General features: G+C 54.9%; 2 protein-coding genes across 5 annotated transcripts; one reads left to right on the top strand and one right to left on the bottom strand.

The window, feature by feature from the left end:
* On the top strand, nt 1–14,054 carry Llgl1 (LLGL scribble cell polarity complex component 1). 3 transcript variants are annotated; one of them, XM_021177934.2, is made up of 22 exons: nt 1–128; nt 2,925–3,022; nt 4,799–4,880; nt 4,982–5,112; nt 6,094–6,249; nt 6,320–6,482; nt 6,565–6,700; nt 6,879–6,933; nt 7,086–7,240; nt 7,315–7,538; nt 7,707–7,774; nt 8,512–8,665; nt 8,757–8,861; nt 9,371–9,663; nt 9,942–10,089; nt 10,235–10,388; nt 11,277–11,572; nt 11,981–12,245; nt 12,360–12,474; nt 12,603–12,709; nt 12,884–13,004; nt 13,094–14,054. In XM_021177934.2, exons 1-22 carry the CDS (start codon nt 48–50, stop codon nt 13,173–13,175), a joined length of 3,189 nt encoding a protein of 1,062 aa, XP_021033593.1. In that variant the 5' UTR covers nt 1–47; the 3' UTR covers nt 13,176–14,054. The 3 variants fall into 3 exon arrangements, with proteins under 3 accessions (XP_021033593.1, XP_021033594.1, XP_029339438.1); XM_021177935.2 differs by having other exon boundaries at nt 10,241–10,388; XM_029483578.1 differs by having other exon boundaries at nt 6,568–6,700.
* On the bottom strand, nt 14,054–27,755 carry Flii (FLII actin remodeling protein). Of its 2 annotated transcripts, none has more exons than XM_021176422.1 (30): nt 27,619–27,755; nt 25,618–25,728; nt 25,244–25,315; nt 23,212–23,292; nt 22,848–22,933; nt 22,538–22,699; nt 22,245–22,348; nt 21,650–21,825; nt 21,415–21,572; nt 21,046–21,130; nt 20,601–20,748; nt 20,324–20,457; nt 19,969–20,181; nt 19,639–19,818; nt 18,977–19,059; nt 18,784–18,858; nt 18,520–18,603; nt 18,262–18,433; nt 17,152–17,256; nt 16,877–17,068; nt 16,391–16,579; nt 16,159–16,298; nt 15,846–16,086; nt 15,558–15,712; nt 15,421–15,481; nt 15,216–15,344; nt 15,039–15,145; nt 14,786–14,891; nt 14,506–14,571; nt 14,054–14,358 (listed from the first exon to the last, which is right to left on the bottom strand). In XM_021176422.1, exons 1-30 carry the CDS (start codon nt 27,679–27,681, stop codon nt 14,224–14,226), a joined length of 3,813 nt encoding a protein of 1,270 aa, XP_021032081.1. In that variant the 5' UTR covers nt 27,682–27,755; the 3' UTR covers nt 14,054–14,223. The 2 variants fall into 2 exon arrangements, with proteins under 2 accessions (XP_021032081.1, XP_021032079.1); XM_021176420.1 differs by having other exon boundaries at nt 20,324–20,460.
* Between the last annotated feature and the right edge of the window lie 13 nt (nt 27,756–27,768).

The raw sequence follows: 27,768 nt of genomic DNA on the forward strand, positions 1-27,768 counted from the left end.
CGGCGGGGCCGGGCGCATCCCGCGGCGGTGGCGGAGGCGGGCGCAAGATGATGAAGTTTCGGTTCCGGCGGCAGGGCGCCGACCCGCAGCGCGAGAAGCTCAAGCAGGAGCTCTTTGCCTTCCACAAGGTGCGGCGGCGGGGGCTCGGCGGCTCAGGCGGGCCACATCGGGCCGCCTCTGCCCTACGAGCGCCGCGCTGCTCGGGTGTGCCTGGTTGGGGTGTCGGGCTGTGCCCCGCGCCGTGCCGTGCGCTTTCGGGCTCCCGGTCTCTGAACCCCCTGATATCTCTCCCGGGTGTCCCTTGGGCTCAGTGGGGTCCTCCGACCTATCTGCCTTTCACTCTTGGCCTCTTTTCTTTCATTTTTGGTGTGTAGCCCGGCTCGGCCGAGGGACATTCAGGGCCAGGTTTTGTTTTTCTTTAACTCTTAGGCGGGCGAGAGAGAGAGAAAAGTGGGGGGTGGGGCTGGGAAATCCCTGCGCCTCCACTTTACTCCCCAGGCTCTGCCCAACCTTGGGGTCCCTAGTTCAAGGGATGTGCTGGTCTGTATGCTCAACTGCATTTCAAACCTTAGTGCCTCAGTTTCCCCCGCCATGAAGTGAGGCCAGTTTCCCCCTTGTGGATTCTGGATCTCCTTGCAACCCGGCCAGCCGTCCTGACCTTACTAAAGTTGGAGAGACGAGATACAGAAGAGACCCGGGAAAGGCCTCAAGCTCCCACCTCGTCTGCACTGACCAGTATAGAGCCCGCAAGCCTAACTCTTATCTGTACTGGTGGGGCTCTGGTTAGATGTTACTTTTATCCTAGAGCCTGTGTGCATCTTGCTGTTGAGGATTCGATTTCTCATCTCCATTACACACGTGAAAAAAAAATTGAGGTTCAGTAGGGAGAGGGCCGCTTATCTTTTCTTGCCTTGCTGTGTGATAGCAGTGGAGTAGGAGTTTTGAAGCAGCTGCTACTGTCCTGAGCAGAACTTAGGGACCCTGGACTTCTCTTAGGAGGCACGTTTCAGGGGGAGGCCCTGCCATGGTTCAGTTTTTTCTTGTTGAGATCTCAGCAATGATCAGGGGGTGCCAGGCTTTACAGACACCATGACTAAAGAGCTGCCAGGAGAGGCTCCTCAGATGGGAGCCTCTTTTTGGCTCACCGTGAGGGTGCGCCCCATGAAACAAGAAGAGAGTGGGTCTTAGCCAGTGAATGGGGTGTGTAGTGGGGACCTCCACAGTTGTGATGAGTCTCTGAAGCATGGCTTCCCCTGACGCTACAGTGGGTAGGAGTTGAGGAGGGTGAGGCCCGATTTGAGTGGGCAGCAATGATAGGAGATAGGTCATCTTGGGGAAGGGGTTTGATTGCCAGAGGGGGTGTTAGGAGATCTCTAGGGAATAATAAGCCCCAGATTCTTGAGTTTGGGCCCAATACCCAGGGTGAACAGTGGGTATTGGGTTTAAATCCAGCTCAGACCACAAATTACAAATTGCCTGTAGGATGTGCATCTCCTACTAGTTTAATTTGGATCCCTACCTCCTTGGTGCCAGGGCATGGTGGACAATTCTTCATTGAATTGAAGGGGGTGGTTTATTCCCTGGGAAAGGATGCGGACAAAAAAGCCAAAACAGGAGGGCAGAATATATAGTAGTTCACAGGGTTGGCTAGAGCTGTGGCTAAAATATGGTGTGATGAGGGTGTGGGAATATGGACTGGGATGCTGACGTAGGTGGGACCAGTTAGGGAGGCCTTTCAGAGCTGGTCATTTGGGAGTGCCAGGTAGCATGCACAGTGTGGTGGGGGAGGGGACAGAAGGAATGCAGAGGATGCCAAAGCTTTAGTAAGAGCTGCCTAGCCAAAAAGCCAAGTGCTTTGGGGTGGGAGACAGGTGAGCCGGGATGCCCAGAGAGGGACCACATGGTGAGGCCTAGGCTTTGGCTGTGGATCAGAAGGCTTCTCCTGGAGTAGAGGAGGTAGGGCTGGCTGGCTGGTTTCCACCGGTGACTGAGCACTGGTCCAGGCAGGCATTAGGTGGGCCTGGAGCAGGGTGTGGGAAGGGTTACTTTTGGGAGTCTTAGAAGTAAGACAATAGAGCTCAGGAATTGATTGGAGTTGGGGTGCAAAAGATAGTCACTAGATAGGGATCTAGCCTCTTCCATAAAACGAGTCTGGTGGTGCCCACTAAGGACTGTGGGGACTTACCGTGCTGTCGTCTTCTGGTGTCTCTTGGACACTGAACTCTAAGCCTGGGGCTAACTAGAGGAAGTCAGGTCTAGACAGGGCATGGCAGTTCTGTGGGAAAGGGAATTCCCGAGCCAACTGCCGTGGTTGGTTGGTTGGTGGCCCTGATCTCTTGGATGGCTTGCTGTCACTGCTAAGTGTAAGCAGGCTGGATGGAGTACTGTGATCAGCCCAAGACTGCTTGGGTAGACTCTGCCACCCTACCTATCCCTCCCCGATGGCTAGCTCCATGTAGATGGCCTCTTTTATTTATGTATTTATTTCTGAGACATCATCACATCATGTGGTCCATGCTGTCCTCTATCTTGGGATCCTCCTGTCTTAGCGTTCCAAATGCTATGATTATAGCCATGTGCTACCAGTCCATATTTGACATCTCATGAAGGTATTCATGTCCCAACCACACTTGTGCATGGGTGGGCCAGTGGGAAGAGGCACAGTCACACCAAAGGAAGGAGTATGTATTGGAACTTAGTTTATAGGGAAGGGCCTGGCCTCACAAAGAGCGGAGAAGCAGGTAGGGTAGCACCAGCATCGACATGGACAATACTCAGGTCCCAGGTGCTATCCCCACCTCTGATGATGCTGGGATTCCTGTTTTCCGGCTCTCCCGTGTGGGGAAGTGGACAGCACCTTCTGGGCCAATTAGAAGCAGAAGCCCCAGGGCATGTTGCCCATGGAACTCTTTCTTCCCTCATAGACTGTGGAGCATGGCTTCCCCAATCAGCCCAGTGCCTTGGCCTTCGACCCTGAGCTCCGCATCATGGCCATCGGCACCAGGTCTGGGGCCGTCAAGATGTATCCTTTGCTTCTGAGGTGCTGCTCACTTCATGCTGGGGTCTTAGCATGGCAGGTGCTTCATGGAGACAGCTGTGCTTGTTGAGGCTTCTGAAGAGGTCGCTGTGCCTGTGATGACTCCTTTCAGAAATGAGAGGGTCTTTTGATTGGGAGATGGGTGATTGGAGGGGAGGTCAGTTTGCAGTAACAATAACTGTCCCTTGCTGCCTTTCAGCCTACCAATTCTTAGGTAATCCTGCCATCATCTTGGCAGCTGTGACTGGGGCAGTTAGGGGTGGCCTGTGGGCCCTGATAAGAGGAAGAGCAAATGTATGTACACACACACACAAATACAAATACGAAGACCCCATGTGTTCAACCCAGGGCGGGAGGGCAGTGCCAGGCTCAGCATGGTGAGCGCAACACTGCCCCCATCTGGACCCCGATGCCATACAATGGGCTGAGTGAGCTGTACAATGCTGGCATTTTCCTGTAGTCCAGGGTGGGGGTGGGGCAACAGGCTGCTGAATGTCTTCTTACTCTGGCAATAGCACCCTAACCTGCCTTCAGGAAAACTTGAGGTGCAGAGTCTGGCTAGAAGCAGCTTGGTAAAGGTGCCCCTCCACCTGCTCACCAAGAGCTGGAGCACTAGGTTGGGGCGGGAATGTGGCCCGTGGTTTATGAGGTGATGTCCCTTGTCAGTGAGTGTGGAGGGGATGTCCTTCCCTCTGTTGTGGGCCACTGGGTGTGTGGTGGGACAGTTACCAAGATGAGCACTGCTTGCCATTCGAAGCCCCGTGGATGCTTGTTACTCCACTTACTACCCTTGTTACTCCACTTACTGTGACCTTGTACCAGGTTGGAGGTAGCCACATCAGAGGTGTCCATATCAGAGTTGCCCATGGTCTACACCGCCAAGTGCTTAGAGCTGTCCTTGTGGGATTTGTCCTCGTGCTTAGTATACATGAGGAAGCCAAAGCCTAGATCCCCCTTCTCTTCCCTTTTTCCTTTCAATTCCTGTAGCCATGAACTCCTGATGTTGGGAAACTGAGGCTGGAAAGTGCCACACTCGATCTCTAGAGCCTCCCTTCCCCCTGCAGGGCAGTCTCATCTCCCAGGAGACCGTGCTTCCTGCCAGCTGCCCCTGTCCTCTCTTTGTCATCCTTGCCAGCCTCTTCAGTGAGTCCCAGCTCAATATCCAGGCAACTGCTCCTTTCTTGTCACTGGGACAACATCACTGACCCATCTCTTAGCTCTCTTGGGCCCTTTCAGCTTTGCTGGCCTCCATCAGTCCTGGAGTTTCTGGGTCTCGGGGCACTTGTTCAAGCAGGTCTGCCGTCTTCTAGTCTGTGTGCTCATCTGGAAGCTGGGCAGTGGAAGCTGTTGGCTACCTGCTCTGAAGGGAGCTTGGGGTTCTTGGCCATGGTCAAGAGTTGTTTGATCTGGCACTGCTCTGTTCTGCCTAGGCCCGTTACCGTCTACTGCAAGGCGCTTGGTCGGTGCAGGTGCCTCCGCGGCCTTGTGTGTGCCATGCCGGAGCCACGGTGCTGAGCCGGTGATTAGTCTTATTCCATCGGCGCCAGCCTTCCGGTTTGAGTCATTGGCCTGCTGTACAGATGAGGGCTTGAAAACCTATATCAGTACCCTACTGGGGGCGCTGTGTGGGCACCTCAGATACAGAAGCAGAGTTGCTTTAGGAAGTGGGGGTCATCAGGAGACTGCCGGACTCCTGGGTGGGCAGAGCCTGTCTGACTGTCCTAGCTTGTCTGCACGTTTGTTCTTGACAAGTTACCTTAGCTATGGTGCACCCGGAGTGGAATTTACAGGCCTACATCGGGACGCGGCTACCGTCACCCAGATGCATTTCCTCCCTGGTCAGGTGAATAGCTCCCCTCCTTTGCCAGCATCAGGTGGTCCCCACCCCCATGCTCTCCTCCCCTTCAGGCTATCCCCATTTTGGTCTCTGCTCCGTCCCATCAGGGCCGCCTCCTGACCCTGCTAGATGACAGCAGCTTGCATCTCTGGGAGATCATCCATCATAATGGCTGTGCCCACCTGGAGGAAGGCCTCAGCTTCCACCCACCCAGCAGACCCAGTTTTGACAATGCCAGGTACTGGAGGATCAGGCTGGGACTAGGCACTGAGCAGAGGAATTAGAGAGGGCCTATGAGCCTGCTCTGCTGAAGCAGCGCAGACACAGTTGGGCTCTGCTTCAGGAGCCCTGCCTGGGGAGAACCCTTCTTGAAGTGGCATCCTTTGAAGATAGGGTTAGAGGCGTGGCCAGCTGAGGCTGAGGCCACTGGGCAGAGGCTGTGCTTCCCACTGTGGGAGCCTTTAGTTTTGGGGGTCCCAGTGAATAGAATGTTATATACCCAACTTCTTAGACCTTTAGGCTGGCACAGTACCCTCTAGGGATTTGGGACAGTTCTATGCCAAGGTACTATCAGCAAAGTCTCAGGCTAGCCTTGAATTTTTAGTGATCCTCCAGCCTCAGTCTTCCAAGTATAGGGTTACTGGTGTGTGCCCCCATGTTTGACCTTCCTTCTGGTTTCTTGAGTTGGGATCGGCCGGGCCATGGTTGATAGTCGGGAGGGTTCTCCAGGGTAGGCTTGGTGAGGTGCTAGCTGGATGCCTGGTTATGCATAGCAGGCCAGGCTCCCCAGGTCGAGAGCCTTGCCCTCAGGTGTGCTGGAAATAGCTGCAATGGGATAGTCTTTGCCCACAGGTTAGTTAGTTCCTGGCCTGGTCACTGTTTGGGCCCCTGATGTCTGAGGTATCTGGAAAACTGGTATTGGGGACCCTGGCTGGGGCAGTGCTCTGATTCTGCCTGAGAGAAGCAGGGTAGTAAGTGAGCTGTGAGTCTTTTGGGACCTGGAGAACTTATTTTTATCCCTTTCTTTGCTGGCATGCTGGGGGATAATTGAGTAGGCTAATTACACTGCACATAGCCTTCCCAGGGTGTCAGCCTGTGCTGTGAACAGGCCCTGTGAATGCAGAGAGGCATAAGAAAGCCCATAGAAAGGGTCCAACCAGTTCCACCTTCCTCAGGAGGTAGATGGGCTCACCTTACTCTCTCTCCCTCTTTCCTGCAGTTTCCCTGCCAGTCTAACACGTGTCACTGTGGTCCTGCTCGTAGCTGGCAATACAGCAGCCCTGGGAACCGAGAGTGGTAGCATATTCTTCCTGGATGTAGCCACCCTGGCACTGCTGGAGGGGCAGACTCTCAGCCCAGATGTTGTTCTGCGCAGGTGAGCAGCAGGCAGGAGGACCTTCCCATTTCTGGGACGTTCTCCTGACTCTCTGGGGCACTCTCTGCAGTGTGCCAGATGACTACCGGTGTGGAAAGGCCTTGGGCCCTGTGGAGTCACTCCAGGGACATCTGCAAGACCCCAGCAAGATCCTCATAGGCTACAGTCGGGGCTTACTGGTCATCTGGAGCCAGGCCACACAGTCTGTGGACAACGTTTTCCTAGGTAACCAGGTAAGCAAATGAGGCCCGAATGCTCCTCTTCCAGGCCCTTGTCCACACCTGCTGGCTCATGCCATCCTATCCTCATCCATAGCAGCTGGAGAGCCTGTGTTGGGGCCGTGATGGCAGCAGCATTATCAGCTCACACAGTGATGGCAGCTATGCCATCTGGTCCACAGACACTGGCAGCCCCCCAACGCTGCAGCCCACTGTAGTGACCACACCCTACGGTGAGCACTGGGGAGGCTTGAGCTGAGGGTGGGGACTAGAGGGCCAGCTGGCCTTGAGGGTCCTGCATAGCCAAATCTACAGAAGGAGCCTCCGGGGGGCATCGCTGGGTATGGGCCGTACCTTGGGGAGAGGCACAAGGGTGAGGAATGGGAGGTCTGACACTCTCCCCACCCCCAGGCCCCTTCCCCTGCAAGGCCATCAACAAGATTCTGTGGCGGAGCTGTGAGTCAGGGTAGGTAGAGGGGCAGTGTGGGAGGGGCTTGTCTGGCTGGGGACTAGAGGATTAGGCTCCGGGTATATAGGGGTGCAGCCCTTACTGGGTTATCCGGCATGTGCCCTGTACTCCCGGAGCTCCTGATTCACACGGCCTCCCTCCCCTTGCAGAGACCACTTTATCATCTTCAGTGGTGGCATGCCTCGAGCCAGCTATGGTGACCGCCACTGTGTGAGTGTACTGCGAGCAGAGACACTGGTGACCCTGGACTTCACCTCCCGTGTCATTGACTTCTTCACGGTGCACAGCACACAGCCAGAGGATGGTGAGTACCCCACCTCTCTCACCCCAGCTAGCCCAGTGTGGCCGTAAGCTGAGCTCACTCGCCCAACTCCACAGAGTGTGATAACCCCCAGGCCCTAGCCGTGCTTCTGGAGGAGGAGCTGGTAGTGCTGGACCTGCAGACACCAGGCTGGCCAGCTGTGCCCGCCCCTTACCTGGCCCCACTGCATTCGTCAGCTATCACCTGCTCTGCCCATGTTGCCAATGTCCCCAGCAAGCTGTGGGCCCGCATTGTAAGTGCTGGTGAGCAGCAGAGCCCACAGCCTGCCTCTAGTGCCTTGGTAAGTGTGGGTGTCTTGTGTCCCGGGAGGGGTGGTGAGGTGGGAGCTGTTCTGGTGGAGGGTGTAGTCTAGCCCAGACAGGAGATGGGTATGCGGGAGGCATGTGGCCAGGATGAGAGGGAGACCTTCAGCCTAACTTTGAGCTCCTGTCTTTGTTGTCTTTCTTAGAGTTGGCCCATTACCGGGGGCCGGAACTTGGCCCAGGAACCCTCGCAGCGTGGGCTGCTGCTCACCGGGTAGGTGTGGTGGCAGACAGGGCCCAGCACCTATGAGGCCTTATTTGTTTTCTGAACGTCCCAGATTCTTTGGGTGCTGAAGTGCTCGGTGACTCAGTCTTGGTCCTAGTGAATCCCATCTGGGTTGTTCCTGTTAGGAAGCCTCCCTTGAATCTGGCTCAAAGCCCTCCTCTCCACTTCCTCTTGGCCTGGGACTGAGTTCCAGCCCAGCCCAGCCCAGGCTCCACCCACCTGGCTTGCCTGCCATGGACTGGAAAATCTGGGTTGGCCTCTGCTGACTCTACCAGTCAGGTGCTGGAACCGCCAGGCTAGGTCGGGGCACTGGTGACTCAGTCCTTGCTAACTGCCCTGCCCTCCCTCCTGCCTGTCTGGGACCCTCAGGCCTCTCAAGGCAGCTTGCCCTTTCCTGTTGGGAGCTGGCTCTAGCCTCAGGGATGCTGGGGAGCCTGAACCACCTCATTCTCTAGTTCCTTTCTCACTGACTTGGGAGCCCAGTGGGGCTCTGCAGCTTGTCCCAGTGCTTCACCCTACTTTTGTCTCCTTCCTCTCCCCACTTTCTCCTCGTTTGACACCCAGCCTTTCCAGTGCTTTACCTGCAAGGCACCCTTAGACTTCTTGCCTGGCCTGGGGTTTGTGGCATGTGCTGTGTGCAATAGGTACCTGTAGTGGCCACTGGAAGAATAATTGAGAGGTTGTGGATCTCCTGGGGCAGGCTCTGACACTCACCTTCTCTACAGCCATGAGGATGGCACTGTGCGGTTCTGGGACGCCTCTGGTGTGGCGCTAAGGCCACTCTACAAACTGAGCACAGCTGGCCTCTTCCAGACGGACTGTGAACATGCTGACAGCCTGGCCCAGGCTGTGGAGGATGACTGGCCGCCCTTCCGCAAGGTGCCTCTCCTCCCTCCCCCTGCCCCTCAGGGCTGACCTTTGAGCTGGTCATAGCTCTGCACTGCATCACCATTCCGTCTTATCCCTTCAGGTGGGCTGCTTTGATCCCTACAGTGATGACCCCCGGCTAGGAATCCAGAAGGTTGCGCTTTGCAAGTACACAGCCCAGATGGTGGTAGCTGGCACTGCAGGCCAGGTGTGGTTGGTGTCCCCAGATGTGGCTATTGGGGAGGCTTTCTGCAGGAGGTGGCCCTGCAGGGTGTGGTGAAGTAGAGGGCAACCAATGTGGGCGGTAGGTCAGAGTGGGAAGGGAGCACCAGGGAAGGTTGGCAGGGGTGAGGACAGATGCAAAGTGTGGGGTGCCATCACAGTGTGGGGTGCCATGACTTGAGTAAGGGTAGAAGAAGCACAGAGGCTTGAGGCTGGGAGCAGGAATATGGCTGTGCAGATGTGTTCTGCAACTGCAGTGCCTAGCGGGTCTGTCACAGAGTACCTGTGCACTGACTGCACACGGGGCCTAGTGTCTAGTCATTGCTCAGTGGAAGGCAGACTCAGGAAGGAGTTACAGGCTCCAGGAGGGCAGAGGCCAGCATATTGTGAGGGTACCACAGCTCAGTGAAGGCATTTGCTGCGTATGTGAGTTCTGGGGCCACTCTGGCACTGTCTGGATAGGTCTAGAATGCCTCTCTCCTGTTGTGTGTCCAGGTGCTGGTGCTGGAGCTCAGTGAGGTCCCAGCAGAGCATGCCGTCAGTGTGGCCAACGTGGATCTACTTCAGGATCGCGAGGGCTTCACGTGGAAGGGTCACGAGCGGCTGAACCCACACACGGGGCTGCTGCCATGGCCTGCCGGATTCCAGCCCCGCATGTTGATACAGTGCCTCCCACCCGCTGCTGTCACTGCTGTCACACTCCATGCTGAGTGGAGCCTCGTGGCCTTTGGTACCAGTCATGGCTTTGGCCTTTTTGACTACCAGCGCAAGAGCCCTGTGCTGGCTAGGTATGTGGCATGAGGTGGCCAGGTGGGTGGGCAGCCAGAGCCCTGAGAAGGTGGTCTGGGACTCGGTTTCCTTTCAGAGGTTGTGCAGAAGCAGGCTGGTTGGGAAAGCCCTTGTAAACGCTCTCCTCCCGCGAGAGAACGGGTCAGCTCTTGGAGCTGCTGTGGCCACACGGCCTAGCTCCAGTTGCTCTGGCCCCAGACCTGGGCTCAGATACTTGGCTGCAGGAGAGCAGGAGTGCAGTGTAGCTCCATAGCACAGTTGGCCCTGTCATCCCCAGGTGCACCCTTCACCCCAATGACTCTTTGGCCATGGAGGGGCCACTGTCACGAGTGAAGTCCCTCAAGAAGTCACTGCGACAGTCATTCCGGCGAATCCGCAAGAGCCGTGTCTCAGGCAAAAAACGGACTCCTGCTGCCAGTAGCAAGGTGAGTTGGGGCTGGCAGCCATGTCTGTGCCCTGGCCCAGAGTGCTCCGGTCTGGTCAGGTGCCGTGTGGGGTGAAGGGAGCCTGCTGGACACGGGGCAGAAGGGCTCTTGGAAGAGCACGTCTGAGCGCCTCTGGCCCTCCCAGTTGCAGGAGGCCAATGCCCAGCTGGCCGAGCAGACTTGCCCACACGACCTGGAGATGACACCCGTGCAGCGCCGCATTGAGCCTCGGTCTGCTGACGACTCGCTCTCTGGTGTTGTACGCTGCCTCTACTTCGCTGACACGTTCCTTCGAGATGGTGAGGCCAGGGTAGGGACGAGGGTCGGAGAGCTAGATGACCTCTGTACTGGGGGGAGGCGGTGTGAGAAGCAGCTTCTGTATGCTAAGCTACACTTTGGGACGCCATGGCAGCCAGCCGCCTGTATAGCACATATAGGAGACATGTTTGGGGGTTTATAGAGTTGAAGGGGGCCGTGGTGAGGCAGATGGTGAGGGCCAGGATGGCTGAGGTCCTGTGGTAGGCAGGAGGCAGAGGTCGGGGACAGATCAGGCAGAGCTGGTGCTGCCATCATTCAGGGACTCTGTGGGAGCAAGTCCTCTCTGCTTCATGTTGGTGGTTCTTTGGTTTTTATGTTGTATAATACTAAGTATAAACAGAAAATAGTGTGTAGTCCCTCATATACTTGAGCTACTACCACCCCAGTGTGTCAGCACACTTCACTCTTTTACTTTTGTTTTTGTTTATTGTTTTTTAGACAGGGACTCACCACATGGGCCTTCTGCCTGATACTTGCTATGTAAATCATGTTGGCCCCAACTCACAGAGATCTGTCTCTACCTCCTGAGGGTTGGCATTGAAGGAGTGTGCTAGCGTGCCCAGCCTTGCAGGAGGCACTGCGTTTGCTGGAATGAGTTGAGGGTGTAGCATGTTGAGTTGGTGGTATCAGGTACTAGGTTGTGGCCCTGATACCCCCTTGAAGATGCCCTCAAGGTGACTCATGCCTCTGGATCTGGGCTGATGTCTCCGACCAGTGAGTGGGTTGAGGCCACACAGCGAGTGTAGACTGGGACAGCACGCTGGTCCCTGCAGCCAGTTAGGAAATGAGGGTTACAGTGAGGGCGAGGGAGAAGGGTCTGTGGGGAATGGGCTCTCAGAAGGCCTTCCTACTTTATGTGTTCTCCACAGCGACCCACCACGGGCCCACCATGTGGGCCGGCACCAACTCGGGCTCTGTGTTCGCCTATGCGCTGGAGGTTCCAGCAGCCGCAGCAGGTGGAGAGAAGCGGCCTGAGCAGGCAGTGGAGGCTGTGCTGGGCAAGGAGGTGCAGCTAATGCACCGAGCACCTGTGGTGGCCATTGCTGTGCTGGATGGTCGTGGCCGGCCGCTGCCTGAGCCCTACGAGGCTTCCCGGGACCTGGCCCAGGCGCCAGACATGCAAGGCGGCCATGCTGTGCTCATTGCGTCTGAGGAACAATTCAAGGTGAGCTGCTTTGGGTGATGAGGATCCATTCAGGCCCCCAGCTTGGACCCAGATCCCTCCTACTCCATCAAAGAGCCGTCAGCCAGGGGAAGGCCGTCAAGCACCTGGGCGCAGTCTAGCCCTGCCTTAGTTCCCCCTAAGGCCTTCTACCTCACAGCCTTCTCCAAGAGCCGGTGGAAAGTGCTTGAATCTTGGTCCGTGAGAGTACTAGGCATAGGACATACGCATAAGTCCAGTGATCTGGCCAAGGGTGGAGATGAGGTACACGGTGAAGCCTAGGCTGGTCTGTAGGCCATCTGCTGGATGGCTGGTTAAGTGAGTGGCCTTTGATATGCACAGTTGGATGGAGGCAGCTGAGGAATTTTGTGGTTAGGACTAAGCTAGGCCTGTCTGTCTGTCTGTCAACAGGTGTTCACACTACCCAAGGTGAGTGCTAAGACTAAATTCAAGCTGACAGCCCATGAAGGCTGTCGTGTGCGGAAGGTAGCCCTGGCTACATTTGCCAGTGTGATGTCTGAGGACTATGCCGAGACCTGCCTTGCCTGCCTCACCAACCTGGGTGATGTCCATGTCTTCTCGGTGCCTGGCCTGAGGCCTCAGGTGCACTACTCCTGTATCCGGAAGGAGGACATCAGTGGCATCGCTTCCTGTGTCTTCACACGTCACGGCCAGGGTGAGGCGGGCAGGTCGGGGATGATTGGTGGGTTACACAGAAAGCCCAGGCGACCAAGGGTTGGCGGTGGCAGTGTTCCTTAAATGTTCCTTGGCCCTTTTCTCCCGCCCACAGGCTTTTACTTGATTTCTCCATCGGAATTTGAGCGCTTCTCACTGAGTGCTCGCAACATCACGGAACCACTCTGTTCTCTGGATATAAGCTGGCCCCAAAATGCCACCCAGCCCAGGTTTGTGAGGAGTGGGTCCCTTAGCCGCCTTGGGTCCTGCACTCCCCTGTTGTTAATGCCCATTTCTGGTTTGGGGGTCAGATGCAGCACCTGTAATAGTCCCCATCACGCTCCCATCTTTTTCACAGGCTTCAAGAGTCACCCAAGCTGAGCCAGGCTAATGGGACCAGAGACATCATTCTGGCCCCAGAGAGCTGCGAAGGAAGCCCTAACTCTGCCCACAGCAAGCGAGCTGGTGAGAGGGCACAGGGGTGGGGCAGGCATTGAGGGTACCTGGGGAGAGGGGTAAAGACGTAAGCTCAGGTTCTACTGAGCCAGGGCTGGAGGGCGCCTGTGTGTCCTGTGTGCTCTGTCGTTAGTGCCTGGTCTCTAGGTGCACAGTAGATACTGAGCAGCACTTCTTCCACAGATACCATGGAACCACCCGAGGCCACTCTCTCGCCTGTGTCCATTGATTCAGCTGCTAGTGGGGATACCATGCTGGACACGACAGGGGATGTCACCGTGGAATATGTGAAGGATTTTCTGGGGTGAGGCCAGCTGCTCGCTCCCAAGCCTCCATCCCAGGGCTACTAGGGGTCTTCTTACCCCAGCCCTTCTGATTACTGCCCCTCCCCAGCTCTCCTGAGGACTCTGAGAAGAACCTACGGAACCTGGAGGCAGATGATGCCTGTCGGGCCTACACCCTTCTGATTAAATGAGGTGCTGTGGGGCAGCCTGGCCTTACCACACAGCAGCTGCCATCCCTCACTCCAGCTGGAACCCTACAGGCTTCTCTAATGGTGTCATTCCTCGAAGCCTCGCTGCCTTCCTCTGGCTGTCAGGCATAGAGGATCCACAGTCATGAAAGGGCCTGGCCTGGCAGCACTGAAATCCTGTGCATTTAGAGGCCACCTCTGACCCTGTGGGTGTAGGAGTTGATGCTTATCCAGTCCACAGAGCCCATTTCACAGGAGAGTCACTGAGGCTGATAGGTCCTGCCTATTGAGCCAGCACATGGACCCAGCCTAGCTGGAGACTGGAGCTCTCTGGACCTTAGTAGCTAGTGCCTCTGCAGCCTACACTGGGCATAGATAACTAACCAGGCCCCCTAGCTCCCCAGCAAGCCCATCTCGGGCCGTCACTGAAAGGGGCTGCCTACCCTGCAGGCAGGAATGACCTGGGTTTGCTCCCCCCTAGTCGTCACCATCTGTCGGTCTTGCCTCGCCCCTTAACACGGGCCCGTCTGACTGATGCTGGGCCCTGAACACATCCCAGCCTCAAGCTCAGCCGGAGGGGTGCGAGCATCCTTTTGCACTCCATACTGTACTTCCTTTCTCCTCAAGCAGAGTATTTTTCTAACGCCTGGACTGAGCTGGCCAGTCATTTCTAAAGCAGTTTTGGTACTTGCTCCTGGCCTATGTGTATTGTGGGCTCCCGTGACTAGAGACTGCTGGGCGTCATGACTGAAGTCAGTCAGAGGTGTGTTTGTGCGTGTGTGTGCACGTGTGTGTGCGGCAGTGAGGATGGGCTTCCCTGTAGATGCCACCTTCGGCTTTTCTTTTTTAAAAACTAGTTGTTTTAATATTAAAAGTACTGATTTTTTAATATTGAAAATAAAAGCATTTAATATCTTTTAAACTACATCTGCACACATGTGGACACACTGGTGGGGCTTGGGGCTGTGTGCTGCTTGCAGGCTGTGGGTAGCTGAAGCAGGTACGAGGAGTCCTCCTCTTCCTCACTGGAGTCTGAGGTCATAGGTGCTGCTTAGGCTGGGGCTTGGCGGAACGTGCTCCAGGCGTGGAAGCAGCGGGTGAAGGCGCGCTGCTCATTACCTTTGCGGACCAGGCGCAGACGACGTGGCCGCTCATGTTCTTTAGAGCGTGTGTGCTGGATGTATACCTGGTAAGAAAAACAATGGGCCTGGGTAGTCCTTTAAGGCCTGCAGGACTGACCACTGTGCCCCTTCCTAGACGTCTGTCCAGGATGAGGGAGGGACAAGTGGCTCCTGAAACCGTCAGGCTGGCTTCAGTAATCTCCCTTTCTTACCTGGCAAGCCTTCAGACTCAGTTTGATCTCCACTTGGCTTGTCTGGGTCCCAACCCACATGTAGACCTGAGGATAGAGAGGATGAAATGGTCACATGGGTTTCTTGGCCCTTTTGATGTTTATAGTGCTAAAAACAAAAACTGAGCCCAAGGTCTTTGTATATGATGCTCAGTGCTCCACATGTGGCTGGTTGGAAGGCTGCCCCTGGCCCCAGTATTCCCAGTTTATAGCGTCTCATCTTAATCCAGAAGGCAGGCTCTAAGGTGGGAGAATGTCTCACTTCTTGGCCATTGTCTAGCAGCATGATGTCATCGTCTGCCAGGTCATCTTGGCAAAAGTCAGAGCATTTCTCAGTCACTGCGAAGTAACCCTTCTCATTGGAGCACCTGACGGGCAACAGCCAAGGTGAAGGGCAAGGTTAGAAGGATCCACCTGAAGAGCCCCATGTGCTTCATGTACTTTGTGTCATTGTCATAGGTCTTGTATGTCCCCGAGTCTGCACAGAAGCTAGGGGAGGGATGAGGGGCACTCACCTGAAGAGCCTTGTGTGCTTCATGTACTCCGCGTCATCGTCATAGGGTTTCTGTGCACCAATGCCTACCCAGAAGAAGTTCTCTGGCTCCTCGCCTTCATTGATGACCTGTGAGAAGGACTGGTCAGCCAGGGCCCTCATCTGCTCTTCCCTTCCTGCCTGCCCCCACCTCTGTCACCTGTTTGCTGTAGGACGGATCAAACATGGTGTTCAGGATGTCCTCTGCCAGCTTGGCTTCGTCGGGGTCTGATGCTCGACCTACCCAGGCATACACAATGCCTTGGTTGTCCTCGCTTTCAAAGGGGACCTGGGCATGCACAAGTGCTTGGGTCAGCTTGATTCTTGCCCACCACCCTGCTCTGCTGTCCTACCCACAGCCTCACCTTGAGGATGAAGCAGAACTCAGAGTTGAGAAGGCTGGAGTCAGTGTTAATCTGGATGCACCTGGGGAGGGGGGGTGGTGTCAGCAGTGTTACCTCCACCATGGAATCCTGCCCCCCCCCCCAAGCCAGGTACCCACCGGGTGCAGAGGGCACTGCCGTTGGTGCGGATCTGATAGAGGGTCGGCTGAAGAGTACCCTGGGTCACCTTCCTCTTGCCTCGGTGAATGATGAACTTTCTTTTGAAATGGGATAGGAACTTGGGGTTCTCCTGCTGCTGTGTCATACGTACTACCTGGAGATCAGAAGTGCTGGGTAGTTCCCTAGACTTTGCCTCTAAGGGTCAAGCTTCCTCAGGCCTGGTTTGATCATACTACCATCCCAAGCATAGGCTATGGGGCACAGTTCAGGGCTGTGTGAATACACACCTCCAGCTTGCCAGGGAAGAGGCTCTCAAACTTCTTCTGAAGACTGAATGTGAAGGTCAGCCAGCCCATGTTGGAGGCCTCCCGGCCCTGCCAGAAGTAAACGATGCACTGAAAGTCCTCCTCTGGCTGCTTCTCCTCTGCCTCGGCTGCTGCTTCCTCCCCTTCTCTGGCCTCTGCTGAGGCCTTCCCCTCCTTGTTTTCTGTCTTCTCTTCCTCCTCGTACTCCACAGGTACCCAGTACCTGCGATTCAAACAGTGGTGAGCAAGGGTTGCACAGGGAAAAGAACAAGAGGCTGAGGTTTTACTCAGGCACCTGCAGAGGAAGACATAACAGTCTTGTGTGTAGAAGTGGCCAAACTCCTCCTCTGGTAGTCGAGTGAACTTGCGGCCCTCCAGCACGAAGCCCTCCATGCCATCCAGGTCCTCATTCCACTCCTCCATCAGCTGCTCTGCCTGTTAGCCGATCGCCAAGGAGATCTGAGCACCGTGCTGTGCAGAGCCCCTCCCTCTCATGTCTTCCCCCAACCCCCTCAGGCCTCACCCACCTCAGCCAGGGGCATGGGAGGCTGCCGAGGTAGGAAGAGTGCAGTGAGGTCAGCCTTCATCTGGTCTTTCTTCTCAGTGTCACGCTTCACCTTCCCAGAGAGGCCCGGGCCCTGAAGCACAGCCTCTGCATTCCGTGTGTAGTCCACTGTCAACACATCGTCCCAGTTCTTGAACTTGGCCTTGAACACCTGTGTTGAACAGTGTAATGCCATAGCTGGAGGGGCATAGCACAACTAAGGTCAGAGGCTAGAGAGGCTAGAGGGAGGGATTGTGTAGGCCTGGAAAGGCTGGTTAGCACTCGGGGCAGCATCTACCAGGAGCTGGAGCTAGGGCTTGGGGAGGTGTAGCTTAGCAAACAGAAGTTGGGACAGGCTACAGAGTGGGTGGTTCTGCAAAGAAAAGTGGATTTGGCCACCTCTGTAGTAGTTGGCCAGCAGCGGAGGGGATAGGGCATGATGAGCAGGCCTCTGGGTGTGGGGGCATACCTGGGCCTCAGTACCCTCCAGGCTGCGGCTGACCACTGTATGTCGTGGCCGGTGTAGCATCCCACATAGCTCCTGGCCCAGTTTGAGTGCAGCTGCCCGCACTAGGCGTGGGGACTTGCGGCCCAGCCAGATGAATACATCAGACCAGCAGTCCAGGATGTACACGCATCGTGTGTCCAGTAGACTCTGCAGCTGTGGGACAAACGGCTGGAGGTCAGCACTGGGAAAGCACAGAACCATAAAGGACCCATGCCCAGCCTCCTCCACCATCTTACCAGCCTCATTCCTGGCATCAGCTCCACCTTGGGCCGTTTTTTATGTTCCACTGAGAGCTTGTAGTTGATCTGCGGAAGCTCCAAGTAGCCCAGACCCAGGCCCACCTGGCAGGAAGAAATGATGGGAATAGCAGACCCCCACCACATCTGGGGCCTGGCTCCCCACCTTGCTGTGTTCCCTTCAAAATGAATGGCATTTTAAAGAGCTCTTACCAATGGAAGGGTTTAGTGTTTATTGGATTTTCTTAGAGCAGGCAGCAGTACCAGGGTTTTGCCCACACCAGGCAAGTGCTCTGTTACAGAGCCCCTGGAAGGGCAGTTTTTAAATACCTTTTTTTGTTTGTTTGTTTGTTTGAGGCAGGGTTTCTCTGTGTAGCCCTGGCTGTCCTGGAACTCACTCTGTAGACAAGGCTGGCCTCGAACTCAGATCCACTTACTGCCTCTCAAGTGCTGGGGTTAAAGGTTTTTATCACCACTGCCCAGCTTTTGATTGCTATTTTTAAAAAGATTTTTATTTATTTTATTTTATGTATACAGAATGCTGTGTGTATGTCTACATGCCAGAAGAGGGCATCAGACCCCAGTTTAGATGGTTGTGAGCCACCATGTGCTTTCTAGGAATCAAACTCAGGACCTCTGGAAGAGTAAATAGTGCTCTTAACTGCTGAGCCAGCTCTCCAACCCCTGCCAAAAATTTTTTTTTTTCTTTTTTTCTTTTTGGTTTTTCCAGACAGGGTTTCTGTGTAGCCCTGGCTGTCCTGGAACTCACTCTGTAGACCAGGCTGGCCTCAAACTCAGAGATCCACCTGCCTTTGCCTCCCAAGTGCTGATATTAAAGGCGTGCACCACCACTGCCCAGCCCTGTTTCTGACTTATCTCTTTCCTGCTCATAAGAACCTTAGTCTTTTGCCACTCAAAACACTAAAGCAAATGTTCAACTCTGAGACTTCTGGTCTACCTTCTAGAAGAGCATTCGAACCCCACCCTCAAAGCTGCCTTCCAGACCTGAGCTTCTCATCCAGGTGATAGACGCCCCCTTCTCTCAAAGCAATACCAACATACCGACCTCAAGCTTATTTTGTACCTGCGGACACCGACACCATGACTCACCTTGTATAGCTTGGGCTGGGGTGGCCAAAAGTCATCAGGCACATGTTTCCTGATCTCAGAGGGCTCTCCACCCAGCACATCCCAGAACCCTGGGGGCTCTTGGCCCTGCACCAGGAGTGTGATTTCCGCCTTCCCTTTCCGCTCATTCTTGTTTATTTTCTCTGCAAAGAGCCTAAGGATAGATGCAAACCCCTCAGTAAGGCTATGTTCTTAGGGGATGCCTTCTTTTGCCCAGAATATTCCATAAAATCCACCTACCTGGCCTTAGTCGTGTTACTCAGTGTGGCCTGGGCCCCCCGCCACACATAAATGTCCAGCCCTTGGTCCAGGAGAAACACAAACCTGGATAGGACAGGAAGAGCTGTAATGTAGACTGACTCAAAAGATGGGGCTCTGGTTCCCTTTTTGGGCAGACCTCAGGCTTTTCTGCCAGGCTCTGAGAAGTTATCGAGGTTGCTTCTTCATAGGTGGGAGGCAACTGAAGCCCAGCACCCCTGCTTCCTGTAGTCCCAGGGAGCTCACCTCGGATCTAGTGAGGACCCTTTGAGGGGCACAGGCTCCAATTTGATGTTCTTTTTCCCATATACACGGTACATCCTGGGGAACAGAACAAGAATAATTCACCGCGAGCACCCGGGTCCACCTGACCTCAACAGCCTTGCTTCCACCCAACCCCAGCAGTCCAGGCCAGTCCCACCCATCGCTGCATGCTTACCTGGTAACATAGTGTGTATCTTCCACAGTATAGAAGCCACTGGCTGTTCCGCCTTCAATGTAGGAGATGTCATTGTCAAACACCTATGTGTGTGAGGACGGTTCATCATTGAGTTGTTCCCTCCCCCACCAAGTACCTGCCAGACTTGGTAGTTTACACAGCTGAAGTGTGTGTGCAAACCTACAGTTATTCTAAACAGGATGAGGTATATATTGGAGCACAGGGCTGCAGAAAACTGTCCCAAATGAAGGACAGTCTGGACAGTGTTTATGGAAGCTTGCAAACCTGGGGTGGCCTAAAGTAAACTCTCCAGCTGCCTGCTATCTCTCTAAAGGGAGCCCAGCTGGTAGCAGAGGTAAGTCAGTTTGCCGACTGGTTTGTGGTTTATTTTTAGGTTTGGCTCTGCCTTTAACCCCGAGCCAGTAATCTACCCTAACAGCTATTGGTCCCAGCCCTATCTCACAGCTACATTCCTTAACCCGACTATCCGCTTTAAAGCAACCTGCCACTCCCTCCCGCTCAGCTCTGACCACCTTAGGTTCTCCACACCTCACCTTGCTGTCTGAGGTTTTTATACTATTATACTACCTTTGGCCTCAGCCCCCTGCCCCACCTCTGTACATGTGGCCCGAGTTCCCTTCTGTGTGTATCTTTGGCTGCACCTGCAGGAACTCTTCACTCTCATCGCCCATCTCCTCTCGAACAGTACGGCACTCAGCACCCAGGTAGTTGCGCAGGTTGACTGCATGAATGGCGGAACAGGCTTTCTTGTCAAGTGTGGCCTCCCCACCAATCCAGTAGTAGATCTCCCAGTTCAGGGAGCCGCTGTCATCCAGGAAGGTCTGAGGAGACCAAGTAATCAGCCATGAGGGCTTTCCTGGCCTTCTAGGCAACATGCTTGGCCACAGCTGCACCAACTCCCAAACCCAGCCTCTTTCCATCCCCCAGCCTCACTGCATCACACCATGCAGAACACTAGGAGCCAGCCCCACCTTGAGCACAATGTAGCAGTCAGCCTCGTAGAACTTGCCATGGAAGGCTTCTTCCACCAGCACAGGCACAAAGTTCTCAATTTGCCAGATGGTCAAACCAGGCAGCTGGCCCACATCCTCCGTAAAGAACTCCGAGTAGTCAAGGCGTGGCTTCTCCAGGCCCTGGTCCCAGCGTCGTACCTTACCCCCAGGTGCCCGGGCATCTATGCTTTCCTGGGGACAGAGGAGCAGTGACTCTACTGAGACACTAAGACTGGCCTCTTCCTGCCCTCACCACAGGGCCTTTGCATTAGCCATTCTCTGCTCAGGGCCCCTCTTCCTTCTGAGAGTCCAGCCCAGCCCTGACCTGACTTACCTCTTGGTTTTTGTTTTTCTCCTGGGCAACATCTGACATGCCCTTTAGCACTTGCTTGGCCTGGACATCCTGTGCTGAGTCCTTGCGCCTCCGTAGCCGCATCTTGCGAGCCAAGGGGTCCTTGGAGCCGCTCCCTACTTCAGGGAGTGCAATCATCTGAGCCACTGGGTTGGCTGCTGGACATACAGCCCGAGGGCAACCCCACCCTGGTACCCAGTGTGCAGAGGGGGAAGCAGAGAAGTGCCCTTGCTCCTAGGCGAGAGCGCATTCCACTCACCAGCTGCAGCAGCAGCCACTGTGGCCGGGGAGGCGCCTGCCAGCCTCAGCTGGTTCTGTAGCGAGAAGTCAATGTTGTACCACTCGGCGGTGCGGTCAGCAGGCTTGGGCGGCATGACCAAGCTGGGGTTTTCTCGAACATCCAGGACCTGTTACGTGAGCAGAGGCGCTGCTGGTCTGGACACTAACCTCCAAGCAGCCTCTAATTTCAGTCTCTGCCTGGGACCAGGAACTAAGGTCTGACCCTGGCTACTCTGCAGCTAGCTGCCTGTGGGGCTTCAGTGACAGACACGAAGGTGTGCTGTGAAGAAGGTGCTCACCCCAGTAGCACTGACCCAGGAAGGCTACTGCTGGGTCTCTCAGTCTGAGATACAGGCACACCCTCTGCTCCATCCATCTTTCCTGATACCCTGTCTCTACTCCAACACTGGTCCAGCCTGCCTGACCTGGATCTCTGTCAGGAAGTGGATGGCCTCAGGAAGGGTCACCAGGCGGTTCTTATTCAGGACGAGTTTCTTCAGTTTTGGGCACCTGTAAAGACAGAGTCAGACAGAGCCTTAGGGGATCTGGTGTTCCAGTTAGGGCCAGGCGAAAGGTGACTTCCCAATTCTTTGTCTTAGAGCAAGGGATCCACATGAGGGCCAGTGATTTTCAGAAGAGGATGGGACCACACTAGCTTCCTAACAGGTATTCTGAGAACCTCAAATTGGGTGTGGGGTGGGATGGGCCTCATCCCTAAAGGCAAATCAGTCATTGGCAGGATGCAGGCAGATCGCCAAGCGTGAGCTCCCACCCCGAGCCAGCCTGCCCAGCACCTGCAGAGACTTTCAGGAATCAGTTCTAGGTTGTTGTTGGCAGCCATGAATTCCTCCAGGCTGGTGAGCTTGCCGATGCCAGAAGGTAGCCCATCAAAGTCCAGCTTGTTGGAGTTCAGGTACAGCTTCTTCAGCTTGGTGAGCTTGCAAATGGCTGACTAGAGAAGCAGGACGTCAGTTAGAACAGAACCAGCACTCCTGCCTGGCCCACCCAATGACCCAGGCACAGGCTCACAGGCAGGGAGGTGAGCTGGTTCCGGGACAGATTCAAGGTCTCCAGGTGCACCCACTGGTCAATGCACAGGGACAGCTCTGCAATCTGGTTGCTACTGAGGTTGAGACGGCGCAGGCTGGGGAGGGTGTACAGGCACTCCGGCACCCTTGTCAAGTCATTGCACGACAGGTCCACATCTGGGACATTGGAAGGGCACATCAGTTAGAACCCATACAGCAGTCACCAGGAACAAGCCTCAGTGTGAATTCCAGCTATTCTACAACCAGGTTGTGTGGTCTTAGGCAAGTAATTTGTATGACCTGCAGTTTCTACACTTGAGAGACTCCTCATAGCAAGTGGCCTAGTGACAGAAACCCAATGGAAATTGACCACTGTGTGCAGAACTGTAATATTAGCACTTGAGATGCTCAGACAGGGGACCGCTATGAGTTCAAGGCCAATATGCCAGGCCAGGCATCCAGAGTCACACAGCAAGGCCCTACCTAACATATCTGCGAGACATGACTAAAGAAGCAGGACTTGGCCCCTTTATTCCCAAGGAAGCTGGTAAGCTCAAAGGGGTGAAAACCTTAGGGGCTCCCCAGACAGTCCAGACCTGAAAGGTTGCTCAGGCCCTCCAGGCTGGTGGGGAGGTTGCTCTGGGTGCGTTGAGTGTTCCTCAGATGCAGGGTCTGTAGGGCCATCATGGCTGGGAGCTGCCTGTGAGGAAAGGATTTGCCACCCTAGGGTAAGTCCACTCAAGGGGTGTAGCTAGGGATGGAGTGGACAGGACGGCATGACCAAAGAGGGGGACAAGATGTATAGCAAGCACAGGCCAGTGCTGAGGCCTGAGGCCTAGGGTGAGAAGGGTCAGGACTCCTAGGAAGCAAGGAAAAGCAAGGCACCTACCGGAGCTGTGCATGTAGCAGCGGGTTTCCATTCAGCACCAGTGTCTGAAGGTGCACGAGGCGGCGCATTTGAGGGGGAAGACTCTCTAGGCGGTTTTCACTGAGGTCCAGGTACAGCAAGTCCGTAAGGTTGATGAACAGCTGGTTGGGGATGGAGTCGATGCTGTAGTACAGAGGGGAAAGCCTGAAAATCAGTCTTCCATTCCACCTGGTTCTGCACTGCCCACCTCGCTCTGCACTGCCCACCTGGCTCTGCACTGCCCACCTGGCTCTGCACAGCCCACCTGCCATGCCCTTGATCTCCCCAGTACCCGTTGTGGCTGAGGTTGAGCACCAGCATGTTCTTGGCATTCTCCAGCTCCCGTGGGCATTCTGTCAACTGGTTATGGCTCAAGTCCTAGGGAGCAGGGACAAGGTCAGGCCAGGGTGCCCCCCACCATCCCCATGCCTCTGCCATACCCAGGGATCTGGCAGGACATTGGACATGGAGTGACAAGAACGTTCAGGGATATAGATTGAGTGGAAAGGGGACTGGGCTAGGGAACTGAGTGCACGAGTGATGTGGGATCAGCATTGACCACTCTAAGGGATGATGGCGGCCCTTGAGGCAGCTATCATGAGTGAGGACTGAATGACTGAGCATCACAGGGGCCAGATGGGCAGGTAACCACTGACCAGAACAGAGAGATCATCCAGCTTGAAGATGTCATCAGGGACTCCAGAATTCTTCAGGCTGTTGGCCCGAGCTACAATGGCCTAGGAGTATAAGGAAAGAACTTGGGATCCTCATTTTCTGCCCTTAGAGAGAAGCTCAGGCCAGGTGGGGAGCTCCTTCGGAAACTGGAGGCCAGGTCTGAGTATTCTGCCTCCTCTGACCTTTGCTCACACACGCCATCTGGTGGGCTTCTCCCAGTGAGTGCCTCTTCAAACTTGAAAACCCAAGGCCAGCGTGCCTCCAAGGCCAGCGTGCCTCCAAGGCCAGCGTGCCTCCAAGGCCAGCGTGCCTCCAAGGCCAATATGGGGCCCTCAGAGTTATGGTGCTAGGATGGAAGCCCAAGGCTTTACGTGTGAAAAGCATGCATGTTGTCACTGAACTGTATCCCCACTCACCTATTTTTTTTTTTTTTTTTAACCAAGACAGGGTCTCATTATGTAGATCCTAAAACTCAATGTGTAGACCAGGTTGGCCTCCAACTCAAGAGATCTGCCTGCCTCTGGCTACTGAGTGCTGGGATTAAAGGCGTGCGCCACCACATTCAACTCCGCTTTTTATTCTGAATTAAGGTTAATTAATTCTAGCTTGCCAAGCTAGAATTAAACTTGACCTCACTTGGTAGCCCAGGAGAGCCCTGAACTTTCCATTTATCTCCCTTAGCCTCTCACAGATGCGACTATAGTCTCTGTGCCACTGGCTAAGCAAAATACATTTTTTCCTTTTATGTGTTATGTGTGAATGACTGCATGTATGTCTGTATCCTATGTACAGTTCAATGCAGTCACTGCAGGCTAGTCATGGCCTTGACAGGCTGGGGCAAGTCAGCTAACTACCCCTGAAACCTCCTTTAGATGTGTAGAAGTTTGAGTTGGAGTTAGGGGAACAGTGATTGCTGCTGAGCCTGGATGTCTAATGCGGCAAGAGCCATGTCTGCTATTGTTTTGGTTTGGTTTTGGTTTCTCTCAGGGTTTCTCTGTGTAACCCTGGCTGTCCTGGAATTCACTCTGTAGACCAGGCTGGCCTTGAACTCCACCTGCCTCTGCCTCCTGAGTGCTGGGATTAAAGGTGTGGGCCACCATGCCCAGCCCTGCAATCTATTTTCTTAAGTGCAACCTACCTGCTGGAGGAAATGGAGGAACTTGCCAAAGCTACTTAGCCAGTGTGATGGTGTAGATCAGAATGGCCTCCATAGACACATAGATTTGAATGCTTGGTCCCTCACTGGTGGAACTGTTTGGGAAGGGCTAGGAGGTGTGGCCTTATTGGAGGAGGTGTGGCCTTATTGGAGGAGGTATATCACTGAGGGCAAGCTTTGAGGTTTCAAAAGCCCACACCACTCCCAGCTAGTTCTTTCTGCTTCATGGTTGTCTCAACACATGAGCTCTCAGCTACTGCTCCAGTGCCATCCTGCCTGCCTGCTGTCATGTTCCCCTTACTGAGATGGTCACGGACTCTAGCCCTTGGAACTGTGAACCTCCAAATGAAATACATTCTTTAAGTTGGCTTGGTCCTGTGCTTTGTCACAACAGAAAAGTAACTAAGCCAGTTAAGTGACAAAGCCCTGGTTTAGAGTCAGGGAGCCCAAGTCCATATCCTGGACTCTGAACATCTTGGGGGTTCTGGCCCTGTGAAGGATAATCCTAACTGAAGCCTGTAAGGCTGGCTAGGGCCTGATTTTCAGGCCACGTTCTAGGCCCAGTCACACTAGCTACACTGCTGTCTGGGGGTGACTTTTGTGTGGCTAGAGGTCTTTACCTATGTGGTAGGTTAGAAGCACACCGGACACACTAACGTGGCCTAGTACCATGTTCTGCCTACACTGCTGTGTTCACAGCCATCCAGAGAGGTGGTGGGTTTTGGAATGTCCTCTCTTTTCTCTCAGAAAGTTCTCCCATTCATATGAGCTCTCTTGCAGCAACACAGACCCAGAGGGGAGGGGGACAGAGACACTGGCCTGCACCTGACTCTACCGCGGCCCAGGCAAACACTCACCCGAAGTGAAGGCAGGCTGGACAGTTCGCCGTGCAGCGTGGTCAGATGGTTGTGGCTCACAGACAGGTGCTCCTGGACAGGACAAGAGTCAAAGGCTCAGGTGGGGACCTAAGGTGTCCAGCCCCTGCCTGCAGCCCTGTAACTCTGCACCATTTGGGAAGGCCATTCTAACAGTCCCCTCTCCTTTACACACCATCACCGGCCTTGCATACCTCCCAGGTGGGGGTGCCCACCCCCCCCACCACCATCAGCTTCGCCCACAGCTATTTCTGTTTTCTCTTGATTTGACTCCCCTTTTTTGCAGGGTATGCCCACCTGGCCTAGCCCCTAGGATAGGACACTCCCCGCACCCCGCCGCCGCTTACATCCCTTACCAGCTTCTGCAGAGCCGCGAGTTCTTCAGGCAGGTAGCAGAGGCCTGTGCGATTCAGCTTTAGCCATCGCAGGCTGGTCATAGCCTTAACATTCTCAGGGAAGTAGCCACCCTGGGGGGTGGGGAGGAAACAGGAGGGTGAGGACAGTCTAGGAGATGAGTGCCTCCTCTCATCACCTTCTGTGGTCCCTAGAGAACATTTCTCTTCCTTACTCACAGAATGGCACTAAATGAAAGCTCTCAAAGGACAAACGTCCTGGCCCCAACGTGTCTCTCCAGCTGGAGTCTGTCCCTGGTGTGTTTCAAGGGCTCCTCAGCATTCCACTGTGCTTAGTGGAACTCACATTGCTTTGCCTGGGGTTCCAGGCAGTTGGCTGTCTGGGATGAGATTGCCCAATACTCTCCAGATTGCACTAAGAGCCCAGCTCCCCACTGTTCCTTGCACAGTGTCATTCATTCATTCCTCACATGCAATGCCAACTTCAGCATCCCTGGCCTTTTTGTTTGTTTGTTTCTCAAGACAGGGTTTCTCGGGGCTGGAGAAATGGCTCAGTGGTTATGAGCACTGACCGTTCTTAGGAAGGTCCTGAGTTCAAATTCCAGCAACCACATGGTGGCTTACAATCATCTGTAATGACATCTGATGCCCTCTACTGGTGTGTCTGAAGACAGATACAGTGTACTTACATATAAATAATAAATAAATCTTTTTTTTTTTAAATTAAAGACAGGGTTTCTCTGTGTGTAGCCTTGGTTGTCCTGGAACTCACTCTGTAGATCAGGCTGGCCTCAGACTCACAGAGATCCACCTGCCTCTGCCTCCTGAATGCTGGAATTAAAGGTCTGTGCCACCACACCAGCCTATGGTTTTGTCCCCCTGTAACCCCCAATTACAGGGTTTCTCTGTGTAGTCCCTGCTGTCCTGGAACTCATTTTGTGTCCAGGCTGGCCTCTAACTCAGAGATCTGCCTGTCTCTGCCTCCCCAGTGTTGGAATTAAAGGCATTTGCCACTCCCTCCAGGCTACTCCTGGCAGTTTTGACATCTGAGCAGCATGAAGCTCAATTGCCTTTTGCTACTGTAACACCTCCTCTTCCAGTCACGTTCCCCAAGGTAACTCAGATGTTCCCAGTGGAGAGAGAATAGAGAGACCACAGGTGAGGATGGTGGGTATGTAGACAGGATGAAGTGATGCCCACTGTGTACGGGATCCAACGTGTGTCTGTGTGCAGGTGAACACGGGAGGAGCCCACCTCCTCCTGCATCCCCCAATCTGACATTTAAAGGGACAGGCACCGACCAGGCAGTGGAGAAGGTCCAGGCCTCTGAGCTGTCCTTCGGGGCCAGCTTTTCTCTCTTTGGATCTGGGACTAGCCGGCACATTTTTTTCTTCAAGTCAAGACAGGGTTTCTCTATATAGCTATGGCTGTCCTGGAACTTGCTTTTACGACCAGGCTGACCACGAAGTCAAAGATCCACCTGCCTCCGCCTCCCAAGAGCTGGAATTAGAGGCGTGCACCACCACGCCCATAGCCTGGCTCTTTATAGTCAAGAACCAGGGCTGCTGGCTGCTTGTCCCCCTAGCCCATCAGTATAGCAGTTGCGCAGACTTGCCGCCTAGGACCTGGCGCACCTGCCACACTCCTTACTAACAGATCTCTTTCCATTCCACGCCTCCAAACGGGCTGTTCCTGAGCCCCTAGGACTGGAGAGAACCCCGACTTCGCGGAGGGAGAAGTGACGTCCCGAGACCACAGTGTGGGGCGGTGGCTGGCTAGGGCGTATTCCCTCGGTGGCATGGGGTCGGGTTCGCGGCCTGAGGGCTCAAATCCCGCGCAGCCCCAGACCCCCGGAGCCCCCGCCCAGGTCTTCCGCGCCGGGCGGGGCAGGCCCGGGAAGACTCGCGGAGGCCCGCCCGCCACGCCCGCCGGTCCCGGAAGCGCAGAGGAAGCGGCCCGGAGAGACGGTCTAGGGGTCGCCTTTCCCCTTCTCCCCCAGCTAACCTTGAAGTCGTTGCCGCTGAGGTCCACGCCGCGCACGAACGGCAGCACCCCGGTGGACTCCATGGTGGCGCAGCTCTCTTACGGGCTGGGAGGACGCGGGGCGGCCGAGAGCCGCGGGCTGGGTCAGCGCCGGCCCCGCCCCTTTAACCC

Source organism: Mus caroli, chromosome 11 (genome assembly GCF_900094665.2).
Source record: "Mus caroli chromosome 11, CAROLI_EIJ_v1.1, whole genome shotgun sequence".
Lineage (NCBI taxonomy): Eukaryota > Metazoa > Chordata > Mammalia > Rodentia > Muridae > Mus > Mus caroli.

Excerpts from the sequence above, each read along its gene's own strand:
- Llgl1 (XM_021177934.2), top strand. The coding sequence starts at position 48 with ATGATGAAGTTTCGGTTCCGGCGGCAGGGCGCCGACCCGCAGCGCGAG. Across the intron at positions 4,881-4,981 it reads TGCATTTCCTCCCTGGTCAG|GGCCGCCTCCTGACCCTGCT; the intron begins GTGAATAGCTCC and ends CCGTCCCATCAG. Across the intron at positions 11,573-11,980 it reads CGTCTGAGGAACAATTCAAG|GTGTTCACACTACCCAAGGT; the intron begins GTGAGCTGCTTT and ends GTCTGTCAACAG.
- Flii (XM_021176420.1), bottom strand. The coding sequence starts at position 27,681 with ATGGAGTCCACCGGGGTGCTGCCGTTCGTGCGCGGCGTGGACCTCAGC. Across the intron at positions 17,257-18,261 it reads CCCAGCCCAAGCTATACAAG|GTGGGCCTGGGTCTGGGCTA; the intron begins GTGAGTCATGGT and ends TCTTCCTGCCAG. Across the intron at positions 15,713-15,845 it reads TCTTCCCTGGCAAGCTGGAG|GTAGTACGTATGACACAGCA; the intron begins GTGTGTATTCAC and ends TCTGATCTCCAG.